This window comes from Dendropsophus ebraccatus, chromosome 7 (genome assembly GCF_027789765.1).
Source record: "Dendropsophus ebraccatus isolate aDenEbr1 chromosome 7, aDenEbr1.pat, whole genome shotgun sequence".
NCBI lineage: Eukaryota > Metazoa > Chordata > Amphibia > Anura > Hylidae > Dendropsophus > Dendropsophus ebraccatus.
The window spans coordinates 104,880,158-104,895,195 of NC_091460.1; the positions used below are offsets into that span (position 1 = coordinate 104,880,158).

A 15,038-nucleotide genomic window follows, 5' to 3' on the forward strand; every position below is an offset into this window, starting at 1 on the left:
GGGCACAAATGTGGAAAAAATGTGACGTGAAAGTGAAAATTTTCATTTTTTCACTTTCATGGCACAAATGTGCCCGTCATCCAGGGGTCCATATCCTCACTGCACCCCTTGTTAGATTCCTTGAGGGGTGTAGTTTCCAGAATGGGGTCACTTGTGGGGGGTTTACAGTGTTTTGGCAGCACAAGGGCTCTGTAAATGCGACATGGCGTTCATCATCCATTCTAGCCAAATCCAACCTCTAAAATCCAAATGGCGCTCCTTCCCTTGGGAGGCTTGCCCTGCACCCACATGGCGCTTTATGTCCACACGTGGGGTATTTACGGACTCGGGGGAAATTGCTCTACACATTTTGTGTGTTTTTTTCTCTTTTAACCCCTTGTGAAAATGATAAATTCAAGGCTAGACCAACATTATAGTGTAAAAAATTTAATATTTCATTTTCACGCCACATTGTTCCACATTTGTGCCCGTCACCAGTGGGGTCCATATGCTGACTACACCCCTTGTTACATTCCTTGAGGGGTGTAGTTTCCATAATAGGGTCACTTGTGGGGGGTTTAACTGTCTTGGCAACACAGGGGCCTTTTGAATGCAACATGGCCCCTCGAAATCCATTCCATCCAAATCCAGCCTTCAAAAACCAAATGGCGCACCTTCCCTTTGGAGGCTTACCCTGCACCCGCATGGCGCTTTATGTCCACATGTGGGGTATTTCCGTACTCAGGGGAAATTGCTCTACACATTGTGTTTTTTTTTATCTTTTAACCCCTTGTGAAAATGAAAAAATCAAGACAAGATCAATGATTTAGAGTAAAAATTTTAAAAAAATTACACTAAATGTTGGTCTAGCCTTGATTTTTTTCCATTTCCACAAGGGGTTAAAAAAGAAAATGAGGGGGGCGGAGCGAGCTGCCGATGGAGTCAGACGTGTGAGAGAGGAGCTCCTGCTCCACACAGTAAAGATAGAGACCCTAACAATTCCAGCTCCACCGTTCATGGGAAAGCTACAGAGGAAACCCTCCCTGACCACCCGGACGACACCCTCCACCCGGCTGCGGTCCTCCACGCTTGACCGGTACCTGCTTAAGGACCCCAAGTCTTCTCCTCTCCCTGTCGGGCGGCCCGGTCATCAGCGGCTGCGGAGATCGAGTCGGGCGAGCTCCAGATCACTCAGCCTCCCGTCCGGGTCCCCACCGAACTCTCCGGGGCTCACATCGGAGGCGGAATCAGAGGCATTACCGGTGGGTGACTCCATTCAGCCCCCGGCGCAGTGTACAGCCCGTCTGCCGGCGCCATCTTGCCACGTGGTACAGCCCGCCACGCAGCTCCTGCCTGCTTCCACTCCCTGCCTCCAGCGCACCTCGCCACCAGAAGCTCCGGTGCCTGCAACGGGGACGGAGGTCACGGTCCCCTCGCTGGGTGAGCATTCACAGCCCCCAGCACAGCGGACATCCCCGCCGTCAGCGCCATCTTGCCCTGAGGCACAGTCTGCCACGTGGACCGGGTCTCCCTCCCCCATCATCACAGGAGACTCAGAAATAGAGGAGGACGTGACTATTACCCTCCAGCACCCCACTAATCCCGGTGGGATCACACAGCAAGGTGGGACATCCTGCGCAGGGGCTGTGATATCTCCTGGCCATCCATTAACCCCAGCACAACTGTCTGTCCTGCACCCCATGGACATGGCTGCAGCTCCTAAACCCCAGAGGGGGGAAAAACATCGTCAACCTGCTCCAGTGTCTGGCTGGATGCAGCAGGATCCTGCCTCCTCTCACACAGCCTGCTCCCAGGGTCCTTTATCACTACCAGGACCTGGCTCCAACGCTGGAGACTCTGACTCTGATTCCTGTATGCTGGGGGAGGGCTCTCAAGCCATACTTCGTTCCTTGCTTGCCCAACTACCTTCTAAAAATGACTTTTTCTCCTTACTGACTGAAGTTAAGGAAGCTTGCAGGGCAGAAATATCTGCAGTACGAAAAGATATTCAACACATGGCTAACCGAGTGGATTCCCTGGAAGAAGAACATGACTCCACTCGTTCCTATATTGCTCAACTACAACAAACGGTCACCTCACAATCCTCAGCCTTGAGCGAGATGCAACGTCACACGGAGGACCTTGATAACCGTGGTCGCCGCAACAACATACGGGTTCGGGGTCTTCCCGAAGCCACGCATGATGAAGACCTCCATGAAACCCTTGAAGCTATCTTCAATAACATTCTGGGTGAACCCTCCTCTCATCATATTAAGTTGGACAGAGCCCACCGAGCCCTAAGGCCGAAATTTACTTCTGGCACTCCTCGGGACGTTATTTGTTGTGTGCACGATTTTGCCCTAAAAGAACGAATTATGTCCAAAGCAGGGAACCTCAGGAACTTTGACTTTGATGGCGCCCCGATCCAGCTCTTTCCCGACCTTTCATGGATTACCTTGCAGAAAAGACGCCTTCTACGCCCTTTGCTATCAGTACTTAAGGACCATCAGGTTGCTTATAGGTGGAACTTCCCGTTTGCTCTACATGCTCGTAAAGACGGACGTTTCCCCAATCCAGACGTTTCCCCAATATTAACTAGGGTTCTCTTTTCTATTTTCTTTATAGTTATGTCTTGCTACACTTTTTCTACATACTCTCACTTCTTTTACGCTATACATTACTGTGTGGACCGGTCTCTTGTTCTGGTCTTTACCTATGTTCTCTCCCGTCTTGGCTCTGTCCTGCCTCTTCCTCCCCCTACGGGACTCAGTTTTTGTTCTTGAAGCTCAGATTGATCTGCATATTATGTGTGTTGATCTGCCTCTCCTTGTTTGCAGTCCTCACTCATACAATGGTAGTATGGGTTTTTGGCCTTGTGCCGCAGTGTTGTCTTATGTCTCTCTGTGTAGTTTGTTTTGTCCATGTCTTCCCCCCTCCTTCCCCCTCCCCTCTTTCCACGGTCTATCTCCTGGTTCTTTTAGATCGAGCATGGGTAAGCTGTCGTGGACTCGGCCAGTATGGGACGGTGATCATACTGTAATGAGTGAGTATATACATATTATAGGTTCTCTTCCTATCCGCCCTAATGGTTAAGTGTATCTCTCTTAATGTTCATGGCCTCAATTCTAATGTCAAAAGACGTCTGGCATTGAGAGAATTGAGATCATTACAGGCTGATGTAGCGTTTCTTCAGGAGACGCATTTTGATACATCTGCTACCTTCCGGTTTGCCCGTCACTCCTTTCCCCAAGCCTTCTCGTCCTCCTCGGGTCATAAACGTGCTGGTGTCGCCATACTCATCTCCCGTCATTGCCCCCTGCAAGTTACTTCGTCCTACTCGGATCCTGGGGGGCGGTTTGTTATAGTGGAGGGTTCTCTACAGGGTAACCCACTTCTCTTATGCAATGTCTACGCGCCCAATTCCTCTCAAATTCCTTTTCTCCGTAGGGTCCTCAAGCGTTTGGCAGCGTATCCAGCTGCGCCCCGAATTTTGGGGGGCGATTTTAACCTCCCCTTTTCGGGCACTCTAGATAGACAATCAGCTACCGGACAACCCCCGGCTTCTAGCTTGTTACGACTCTCCACAGAGTTCCGCAAACTTATCCGCCAATACCAACTCTATGATTTATGGCGTATTGGACACCCTACGGAGAAAATGTTTACATTCTATTCCCACCCACACAAAACGCACACCCGTATAGACTATCTATTTGGCAATATCCCCGCGGTCCGCCTCCTACGAGACACTACTATTGAACAGATCTCCTGGTCTGACCATAGCCCGATCACGGCCTCGCTGGCTTCCCTAACCACTCCTATACGTCAATGCCACTGGCGTCTTAATGAGTCGCTATTGAAGCACCAGGTTACGAGAGATTCTATCAAAGACTGCATCTCTAAATATTTCCTAGAAAATGAGGGAACAGTAGACTCTCGTTCCATGTTATGGGAGGCTCACAAGGCCGTAATTCGAGGGCATTGCATTTCCGTCAGCTCCAAAAAAAAACGGGACACCTTAGCCAGAATCACTGAAACTAAAGCTAATATCCATACATTAGAACAACAATTAGCTGTCCGGGCAACCTTGGGGGTCCTGCGCAGACTAGTAGCCGCCAGAGCCCAGCTAAAGGACTTGCTACTGTATAAAGTGGAGCGCTCGCTGCTGTATTCTAGGCAGCGCTTCTATGAAAAAGGAAACAAGGCTCACACGCTTTTGGCCCGGATGCTTAGAGATCGGGTGGCGGCGCAGTCTCCACAGGCCCTGAGGGACCATTTAGGTACTACTAAATTTCACCCAAAGGACATAGCCTCGATCTTCCTTAAATACTTTTCTCGGCTGTATTCTCTTCCCTCATCCTTACCCTCGGATCCGGGGGCTCGCACTCGGAAACTGAGGAGCTTCCTGGAATCTTGTCACCTGCCCACTTTATCAGCGGAGGCCTTAGAGTCCCTGAATGCCCCCATCTCGGCTGAGGAACTCCAGGAGGTTCTTAAATTCTTGCCGGCTGGGAAATCCCCGGGTCCCGACGGTTTTACTTATCTCTACTATAAAACTTTTGCTCTTGAACTTTCTCCTAAACTACTTGATCTCTTCAACTCTTTTCTCACCGGGGAGGCTGTCCCCTCTTCCATGCTCCACTCTTTTATCACACTCATTCCTAAACCTCATAAGGACCCGCTTGAGTGCTCCAACTATAGACCGATAGCACTGCTTAATGCGGACCTTAAACTTTTCACCAAAATATTAGCCAATCGTTTGGGCTTCTGGCTACCCTCCCTGATAGACAAGGATCAGGTTGGCTTTGTTCTGGGGCGGCAGGGCGGTGACAACACCAGAAGGGCTATAGATATTATAGACGCAGTGAATAAACAATCTGACCAGGCTCTATTACTTAGTCTGGATGCTGAAAAGGCTTTCGACCGCCTGGGTTGGCCTTTCCTATTTGAAACATTGAGGACTTATGGGGTGTCGGGGCCTTTTTTGACAGCGATTGGGAGTCTTTATTCCAATCCCACTGCGGCTATAAAACTGCCTCACCAGTTGTCAGAGCGCTTTGCCTTGCATAATGGCACCCGCCAGGGCTGTCCGCTGTCTCCCCTGCTTTTTGTCATGTGCATTGAACCCCTGGCGGCGGCCATTAGGTTGAACCCGGACATTAGGGGGGTAAACATCCGGGGTCGAGAGTTCAAAGTCATGCTCTTTGCGGACGATGTCCTCCTCACCCTGTCGGAGGCCCTTACCTCCCTGCCAAACCTGCAAAGTCTCCTAACTACTTTTGGGGAATTATCGGGGTATAAGGTTAATGCCACAAAAACTGAAGCAATGGCCTTAAATATCCCCAACCAGTTCAAAGCCCACCTTAAGACTACTTTCAATTACAAGTGGACCACAGACCATATCAAATATTTGGGGATCCGCCTCACACCCACATACTCATCGCTATATGCTGCCAACTTTGTCCCTCTATTTCGGGAAATCAGGGCGCTGCTATCCAGGTGGGAATCGCATTATATTTCCCTTTTGGGCCGCATCGCCTCGGTCAAAATGACCATCTTGCCAAAAATCCTGTATCATTTTGAGACACTCCCTGTGAGGGTCCCAGTGAAAGAAATTAAGTCTATTCAAACTGCTATATTCCGATTCATATGGGGGGGTAAGAGGCACAGGATCCCCAAATCGGTGATGATGAGCGGAAGGTCTCGGGGTGGTATGGCGACACCAAATCTACTGCATTACTATTGGGCAGCCCATCTCCGTCATATCCCTTGTTGGGCGACGCACCATGCCTATAAAAAATGGACCCAGATTGAAAAACTCTGGCTAGCTCCCTTTCACCCTAATTCTTATTTGTGGAGTTCCTCCCCTCCAGCTTGGCCGACGGGCCCCCTGTTAGGGCCGATCCTATTTACAAAACAGATCTGGTCTTCCTGTGCAGACAAATTTAAGTTATATTCTAAGAATTCCCCATTGACCTCCTTTCTCCTGACCCCATCGTTCACTGCTAGCCTAGACTCCCATGTAGTTCGAACATGGGGAGACAGGGGATTGTTTCAGTTTGCAGATGTGGTGGATCCCTTGACGCGCACTTTACTCTCCTTTCCCAGACTCTCAGATAGATCTCACCTTCCTAGGACTGAGCTCTTCACACACACTTGTTTACAACACTTTATGATGTCCGCCATGGGAGCCACCACAGTCTCTAAACCTACGGCCTTTGAGCAACTATGCAGGGGGGGCACCTCTACGAAGGGCCTGATTTCTGATATTTACAAAATTCTAAGTACTGAAGGTAGGGAGGAGGCGGTCAGGCATAAATATATGGATACGTGGGAGAGGACGTTATCTAAGTCCATTTCCCCTGAGTTGTGGGAAATTATCTGGAGTAGAGCAGCCAAGTCCTCAATATGCACCACCTATAAGGAGGTACACTATAAGCTTCTAATGCACTGGTACCACACCCCTGAATTGCTACACAGGCTCAATAGGTCGATCTCCCCACTCTGCTGGAGATGCCAGAGTGCCATTGGCTCTCTCTTTCACATTTTCTGGTCCTGCACGGGCATCTGTGGATACTGGTCGACCGTCCACACTCTGCTTACCGATCTTCTGGGCGTCCAGATCCCGTTAGACCCTATGGCTTATTTGCTTAACCTCACTCCTAAGACTTTAGGGAAAAAGCATACTAAGCTGGCACTTCAGATCTTGACTGCTGCTAAGACCTTGATCGCCCGAAACTGGAAAAAAACTACGCCACCTTCCACCCTTGAGCTTGTTTCTAGGGTGAAGGAGATAAGGTCCCTGGAACATCTAACAGCGTCTCTGAATAATACGCTTCCCATGTTTGATTCTGTGTGGTCACCATGGGACGCCTATTGCTTGAGATCTGGCTATTCATGTTGAATGTAGACCCGACAGTCTTACCTCCATGCGGCTTCTCTACTCTCACCCCCCCCCCCCCTTCCCTTCTCGTTTCCCCCCCTTCCCTGAGTGTCAATTCCTATGTCCTTGTTATGTGTGGCTAGTGCTGCCTTAGATTGAAGGTTCTAGCGTAACCTGTTGAACTTTAATTTGGTTTGCTACTGATTTCCTCATGGCTGTGTTCTAACCTGTGGAACTGTTCACGATATACTATTTTCCTGCACTGAACACATTCCATATGCTCTTCGTTTTACATCCTTTCCTGCTGAGTTCCTTTTGCTGTCTCTGCATTGTTGAGGAAACTGCATTGTTGTTTCTGTTCTGATTTATATTATGCTGTCCATTTGTTCTTTGTTAATATAATGGAAAACTACTTAATAAAAATTACAATTTAAAAAAAAAAAAAAAAAAAAAAAAAAAAAAAAAAAAAAAAAAAGAAAATGAACACAAAACGTGTAGGGTAGTTTCCCCTGAGTACGAAAATACCCCACATGTGGACATAATTTGCCATATGGGCACAGGGCAAGTCACCAAAAGGACAGAGCGCCATTTAGAGGCTGGAATGGGGGATGGAGGCCATGTCGCAATTACAAAGCTCCTGTGCTGCCAGAACAGTAGAAACCCCCGACAAGTGACCCCATTCTGGAAACTACACCCCATAAGGAATCTAACAAGGGGTGCAGTGAGCATATGGACCCCACTAGTGATGGGCACATGTGTAGGACATGTGCCGTGAAAATAAAAAATACCATTTTTTTCATTTTCACGTCCCAAATGTGGCCGTCACCAGGGGGCCATATACCCGCTGCCCCACTTGTTAGATTCCTTATGGGGTGTAGTTTCCAGAATGGGGTCACTTGTGGGGGGTTTCTACTGTCCTGGCCGCACAGAGGCTTTGTAATTGCATCATGGCCTCCTCTAATGGGAATGGCAGCCATACCTATTTAGCTGGGGAAAAGGGACAATTCTAATTTATTTGGGGGTATTAGGCCAATTATTAGTTTATAAGGTTGGAAATGACAGGTGTCCATCAAATTCAACCTGTGTTGATCCAGAGGAAGGCAAAAACCCCTCGTGAGGCAGACGACAGTAGCCTCATCACAGGGGAAAAATTCCTTCCCGACTCCATAATGGCGATCAGAATAATCCCTGGATCAACGTGACCCCTGAAATAGGAATAAGGGACAGAATTTAGATAATGTAGAACCCCAATGACGTGTAGTGCGCCTTGGAGCGATCCAGTATGCAGAGGCCGGGGGGATCAGGACAGGTGTCACACTGGTAAATGGTGTCCTTCCTGATCCCCCTGTTACCCCACACTCTGCACTTCTTCTGGGGTCTCCTGTTCTCCAGTGTGGGGGACGTCACCTGGAAAATGTTGTCCTGGTGCGATACGGGGTCCTTCATATCCAGAAGCGCTGGGTCCGCTCCATGGCTGCTAAATATTAGGGCTCTATTACTACTTCTGATATGTTCGGATCGTGCCGCAAGCTACAGTAGCTCGGGCAGCGAGGGACCGGAAGAGGGGGTGCTGGTATAAAGGTTATCCCCGTACGGGTGGTGGTGACCTTTATCCAGCAGTGGGAAGATCAGTTCCCGGACGATCTCCCCACTAACTCCGAGGATGGGGGGGGGGGGGCATCTGGCGGCTGGATTCGGGTGTCCCTTCCTTCATACACTCTAAGGGTACGTGCACACTGCGGAATCGCGAAGGATAACCCTTTGTGCATTCCGCAGTTGGCACCCGCCGGCGGACTGATGCAGGCGCACGTCTCCGTCCGTGTCGTAGACTCCATTCTATGCACGGGCGGATTCCGCTCTGCGTCCAACGTGTTGATGGAATGACGGATAATGGAATCCGCCCATGCATAGGATAGAGTCTATGACACAGGCGGAGACGCGCCCCTGCATCAGTCCGCCGGCGGGTGCCAGCTGCGGAATGCACGAAGGGTTATCCTTCGCCATTCCGCAGTGTGCACGTACCCTAAATCTGTAAGTGTACCCTGAGGTACTCTCACAGAGTTTGTAGAATTTCACGCCATACCGTCATCTCTTATTGGGACGGTACTGGCGGAAAAGACGTGTCTGGGGGGCAGCGTACGCTACGCTACTCCCAGACACGTCACTGGACGATGAGGATGAATGGAGGAAAGAAGGATCCCCCCAATTCATCCTCACTGGCTGTTTCGGTGTCGGAGGCAATAATAATGTATGCGTCCGACACCGAAAACACCCTGGGGGCCATCTTTATATGGGGATTGGTATATGGGGTATGTAGTGGTGTAGTGTAAAACTTTATTCAATGTAGTGTGGTGTAATGTAGTGTTTTTTTACGTGTTTTTTACAGTAAGTATACAAAAAAAAACCTACGCCAAAAATGGTGTTGCTGATGAATGCCGCACTTATGTTCGGCACTTATAAGCAGTGGCAGTAGGATATAAAAAAAAAACACCCTACGCCAAAAAGGAGGAGTTGCTGATTAGCAGCGCACTTTCGTGCGATGCTGATCAACACTCAGCGGCGATAGGGTGCGGAAAATAGAAAAAAAAAAAATTGGGAAAAAATTTTTTTTTTTTTACTACATTCTGAACATCCCTGTAGTGGCTGATACGTGTATTACACTTATCAGCCGCTAGGGGGCAGCAGAGCGCAAGATCCGAAAATAGACGACGCTGGAGCCGGAAAAATACGAAAATAGACGACGCTGGAGCCGGAAACAGCCGATCGGGACTCACGGAAGAAGCCGAAGTCCCGACAAGAGGAAGTGGACGCCGGGAACCCGGAAGACGCCGATCAGGACCCCGGGACAGGTGAGTAATGTACAAATACCTGCTCCGGACCCCTCAGCTACCTAGCTGAGGGGTCCGGAGCAGGTATTTATTACTTGTGGGGACTTTGATCGCCGTGAACGGCCGGCCGGCTGGCCGGCCGTTCACGGCGATCGGGACGGTGGTACCGTGACCACCATTACTTTTTACAGTAATGGCGGTCGGTGCCGTCCTCGGACAGCACCGACCGCCATTTTTTTTCCGGGTCATCGGGCCACCGATGGCCCGGAAAGGTTCCGATCGCCGCTATGGGCTTATCAGCCAATAGCGGCGATCGTCGGCATGGGGGGGTTAACAACCCTCCATGCCGACAGGGAGAGATGGCCTGCTATGTATTATAGCAGGCTATCTCCCCCGATCGGGACCCGGCCGGCCGCGGCGCCCGTTTAAAGGGATGACGTACCGGCACGTCATGGGTCCTTAAGTGACAGTGATCCATGACGTGCCGGTACGTCATGGGTCCTTAAGAGGTTAATAAAAAAAAAAAAGTTCCTTAATGAGTCTTGTTAACTTGGTCCTGTAAAGCTCTTCAGGAATTATAAAATGCTATCTGTCAATCATCGATTGCACTGCTTCATAATACTGGGGCTGCAGAGATAAAGACACAGGCTGCTTTGCCATCCCTTGGTTATTTTCAACTTTTATATCTGTGCATTACGCACCATTTCTTTATGGTTTAAAGAGGTTATTCAGCGCTACAAAAACAAGGCCACTTTCTTCCACAGCACCACTCTTGTCCCCAGTTCAGGTGTGGTTTGTAGTTAAGCTTCATTCATTTGAATGGAACTAAGTCGAAAAACCCTGCCCAAAATCCCTTTAAGACACCTTAAAAACACTGTAATCAAAATGGACAATACACAAACCTTACCATTTCTTAGCATGAATACTGGGCACCGGACTGGGCGGCTTCTGCACCACAGACGTGTCAGAACTATATAAGTTTTCTCTCGGTTTTTTAGAATTGTTCAGTATATCATCTTTCTCGGTCAAACTTTTTTCTATCAGCTTTGCTACCACATTTTCATCATCATTATCAAATTCATCAGAATCGTCAGAAAACAGGCTTTGTTTAGACACATCAGGTTGCGATTCGTTCTTTTTTATAGCTTTAAGAGTTGTTGTTTGACGACTATTTGTCACTGAATTCCCACCACCTGCAAATAAAACCAAGCCATACTGTTTTATGTGACTTAGAGACTCAAAGAATGAAAACTCTTGCGAGATAGGCCATCAAATTTGGTATCAGAGATAATCCATGCTGTCATCAAAAAATTACTTATGTTTATATAATGTTTTAATGTTAAACAAATCAGCCAAATAAGTCCACAAGATGTCCTCTCTGCTGTCACCTTTGTCTGTCAGGACATGTAATCAGCCAAGGACCGGGCATTTTCCAGCTCCTCAGCTGATCATTGTCACTTTTACACAGCCAATTATCGTCCGAAAGAGCATTTCTAGCAATACTTCTGGCCAATAAAGGGCTTGTGTAAAAGATACTTTATTTCTGCCTCAGGAACTTTCAGAGCAGCAGCATACAAAACCTCTCCTGTTCTGGACAGTTCCTGATAAGAGATGGCAGGGCATATAGCAGCTAATAAGTACTTGAATAACTTTCTGACACCAGTTGACTTAAAGCGTACCTGTCGGTTTTTGGTTTGTTTGTTTTTTGCAGAAATCAGTAGTATATTTTAAGAAACTCTATAATAGGTTTTATAAGGCAAAAGAGCCTCCAAGCCTCCCCCCCTCACTTCTTATCTGTGCATTATCAGGCAAATCCGTCTTCATTATAAAGAAGCCAGTGAAAACGTGTTCTGCTGTCTCCATTATATCCCTAAGAAGGGGGGATAAAGTAGTCTGAACCCCCCCCCCCCCCCCCTCCTGTCTTCATTGTTCTCTAAGGAGAAGGGAGGGGTGGAGGGATATGAGGCACCAAAACAGAACAAAGAGTTACTTTACAGCTATATCACTGGGCTATCTTCTCTTATGTCAGCACTGACCTCTGAATACTGCTTTCATGCAGCTCCCACTGTGTAATCCTCTGTTCTCTGCTGACGACTAATATCCTTCCTTCCTCCTCCCCCCTCCCCTCTCCATAGAACAGACAGGGGAATGTGTGATGCAACAAGACACAACTTCCTGATAATGCAGTGAATGAGAGAGAGAGGGAGGGGGACCTAGGAAAAGTATTTTTGAATGCATATAATGGAATATTTGCCTAATAAACCCAATTTAGGGTGTGTTCACACCTACAGGATCCGCAGGTGAAGTCCCACGAAATTAAAAAATGGCAGACATGCAGTCACTGACTAACTGAGCGGGGAATCGCTCAGCCAAGCAGTGGCATTGCAGCTGGAAGAACGGTGGAAGCCGGGTAAGTGACATACCAAAGTTGACAGCAGTAAACAAGACCCAGGAGCAGCACAACTGAAGCAAAAGGATTGGTACGTTTACTTATTTATTATTTTCTTGCACCTCCGCGTCTGCCTTATTTCAATTTTCGTGAGATTTCTTTTTTAAGTCAACTACAGATATCAAACATTAACCAATAACTAAGCATGAAACAAATACCTTGAGAACGTTGAGGTGTGCCACGTACACAAGTTTTTTTTGTAGAATGTTGGGCTTCCTTCTATGATGAAAATATTAAATAGGGGAAAAAAAGGAAAACTGACATTAAGGATGCACAAAATCCAGACTAAACCTATAAAAACTGCGATATAATATGAAGAGGATCATCTCACTCACAGACACTGTGTTCTGCAATGGTGCAAGCTTGAGAAGGAAGAAGATAAATTATTTCTACAAAGAGTGAATAAAGCTCAGCCCAAGTGGAGCATGATGTGAAACATGCGTGAGCTGTAACAAGTACTTCACCATGGTGCTTCAGAATTGGCATATACAACATGAGTGACAAGTAAGCAAGGAGAAGGATTGGAGAGTGCTGTACTCAGCTGTCTCAGGTGGCTCTATAGAGAATGAATAGAGCTGTAGGTCACACACTAACATGTAGCTCCATTCAAAATAAAGGCGTCGGAATACCGACCTAGAGATTCCTGGGGGGCAAAGAGGTCAGACACCCTGCTATATTGTACTTCTACTGCCATCTTATACTTGTATACTAAGATTTCTCCTGTTTCAAATCCGTTCCTGGCTTTATTTTCATTAAAGGAAAAGTCCAGCCTCAGCCGAATTCTCGCAGGCAGCAGGGGAGAAAGTAACAAAGTACTGCTTACTTCTCCTCATGGCCGTGATGAGCGGTGGGACCCCAGGGACCCACGTCGAAAGGCATATCCCCCCTCAAGTTGTCATGACATCACAACTCGGGGTAAAATGCCTGTCCCGGCTGATGGAAAGCCCACTCAGCCAATCAGTGACTGAAGCTGCGTCCTGCCCCAGTCACTGATTGGCTGAGTGGCTAGTCCATCAGCAGGGTCGTGACACGTGCAGCCCCGGAGATCCCAGAGTGGCGATTCAGGGATGAAGAGGCATGGCAAGAAGAGAGGTAAAACCCTTTGTTACTTTCCCACACGCCCCTGCCTTTAAAGCAACTCTGTACCCACAATCTGACCCCCAAACCACTTGTACCTTCAGATAGCTGCCTTTAATCCAAGATCTGTCCTGGGGTCCGTTCAGCAGATGATGCAGTTATTGTGCTAAAAATTTACTTTTAATCCTACAGCGCTGTGTCTAACGGCCGGGGCTTACATTTGTATATGCATTAGGCTGGCACCACCTCTCTGTCCTTCCTCCCCACCCTCCTCATCTTTAGGAATGATCCAGGCAGATTGCTTCCTATTCCCCACCTGTGGCAGATCATTGGCACATGGGCTGGATCATTAATACACCTGTGCAAAGCTCAAACAGAAGTAAATGTTCCTGGATCATTCCTAAAGCTGAGGAGGGTGGGGAGGAAGGACGGAGAGGTGGTGCCAGCCTAATGCATATACAAATGTAAGCCCCAGCCGTTAGACACAGCGCTGTAGGATTAAAAGTAGATTTTTATGACAATAACTACATCCCCTGCCGAACAGACCCCAGGAGAGATCTTGGATTAAAAGCAGCTATAAGAAGGTACAAGCAGTTTGGGGGGGGGGGGGGGTCAGATTGTGGGTACAGAGTCACTTTAAAAATAAAATAAAAAACCCAAAGGCCGGACTTCTCCTTTAGCTGGAATTAAAAACATACCATTATAATGGAGTTTTATTGAAGAACTGTCGCGATACTGCAGTCTTCAAATAATGGAGTACCTGAAAATGCAGGGCTTGGATAGTTTCAGACACAAACTTAGAAATGAGTAGGGTTGGTAAGTTCAACCTTGAGATATATGGATCAAATAGGTGTAAATATGTAGGACTTCGAGAGGACTACCTAGTTCTGTACAAACAGGACCAATTAATGAACTTGAACAAAAACAACAATGGCAGGCTCTCCAGAAGATTTCTTATGTATACTATCTCATTTTATATAAGATTATAATTAAAATACAAATAATCTTAATCATATATAATGCAAAATAAAAATAAAAATATACGTATTGAAGTATTTATATAATAAAAACATATAATAGAGAACACCATAAAGCTAGTATTTTGTTTACAGCAATGCAGGGCCAATAGTTACCAATAGGATTACATTTTTGTCTGCCTATAGATTTTGATCCAGTACAGATTGAAATTAATTAAGTGCATTCAAAAGATGAACACAAGTATTTTTCCAAGAATCCTAATGTAATGGAGAAACAGATTGCTGAACTCAGGGAGACCAGCCAAACGACAACACTGCCGGCTGCTAGTGAAAGCCCTCAATGCAGTAAAGTGCTAGGTGCATTGCCCCCTGGGAAACATGAATATGCAAAAAAGGAGCCCGTAAAGCCTCAATGAAGAGTCTCAAAACACAGGGCTAGCCAAATATCCCTCCGGGAAGGACCCAGCTAAGAGGCAGCTCCTGTTAGGAAACCACCATATTAAGTGGCCCTATAAGTCAATGTAATGACAAGGGATAAACCAAGGCTAGGTAACCATCCACATACATCTGTTTCGGGGTGTTGCCCCTCATCAGTGTGGAGCAGGATTCTGGCTAGGTGGTAGCAATGCCTAGTAGAGCCATAAGAGAAACAGATTGCTGAACTGCTAGTAGTAAAGAAGGGGAGATACATAGTGTTGGTTTTTGTGTGGAATACAACATTACTAGGGGGAAATTTATGAAGACCGGCGTACAAGTACATCGGTCGTATATTAGGCTCTGCCACCTTTTCCACGGCGTGCGCCTCTTAGAGAATCTGGCCGGCCAGGCGCCCGAACCTGCTCCTGGTG

At 47.4% G+C, this 15,038-nt stretch overlaps 1 protein-coding gene across 2 annotated transcripts in view; it reads right to left on the reverse strand.

Moving 5' to 3' along the window:
• The window catches only part of LOC138797641 (nucleolar protein dao-5-like), a 132,213-nt gene that overhangs the window by 92,879 nt on the left and 24,296 nt on the right, over nt 1-15,038 (reverse strand). For both annotated transcript variants that reach the window (XM_069978059.1, XM_069978057.1), the window contains exons 5-6: nt 12,295-12,355; nt 10,595-10,880 (exon numbers count right to left, since the gene is read on the reverse strand). In XM_069978059.1, coding sequence (XP_069834160.1) covers nt 10,595-10,880; nt 12,295-12,355 — 347 coding nt within the window. The remainder of the gene's footprint in view (nt 1-10,594; nt 10,881-12,294; nt 12,356-15,038) is intronic.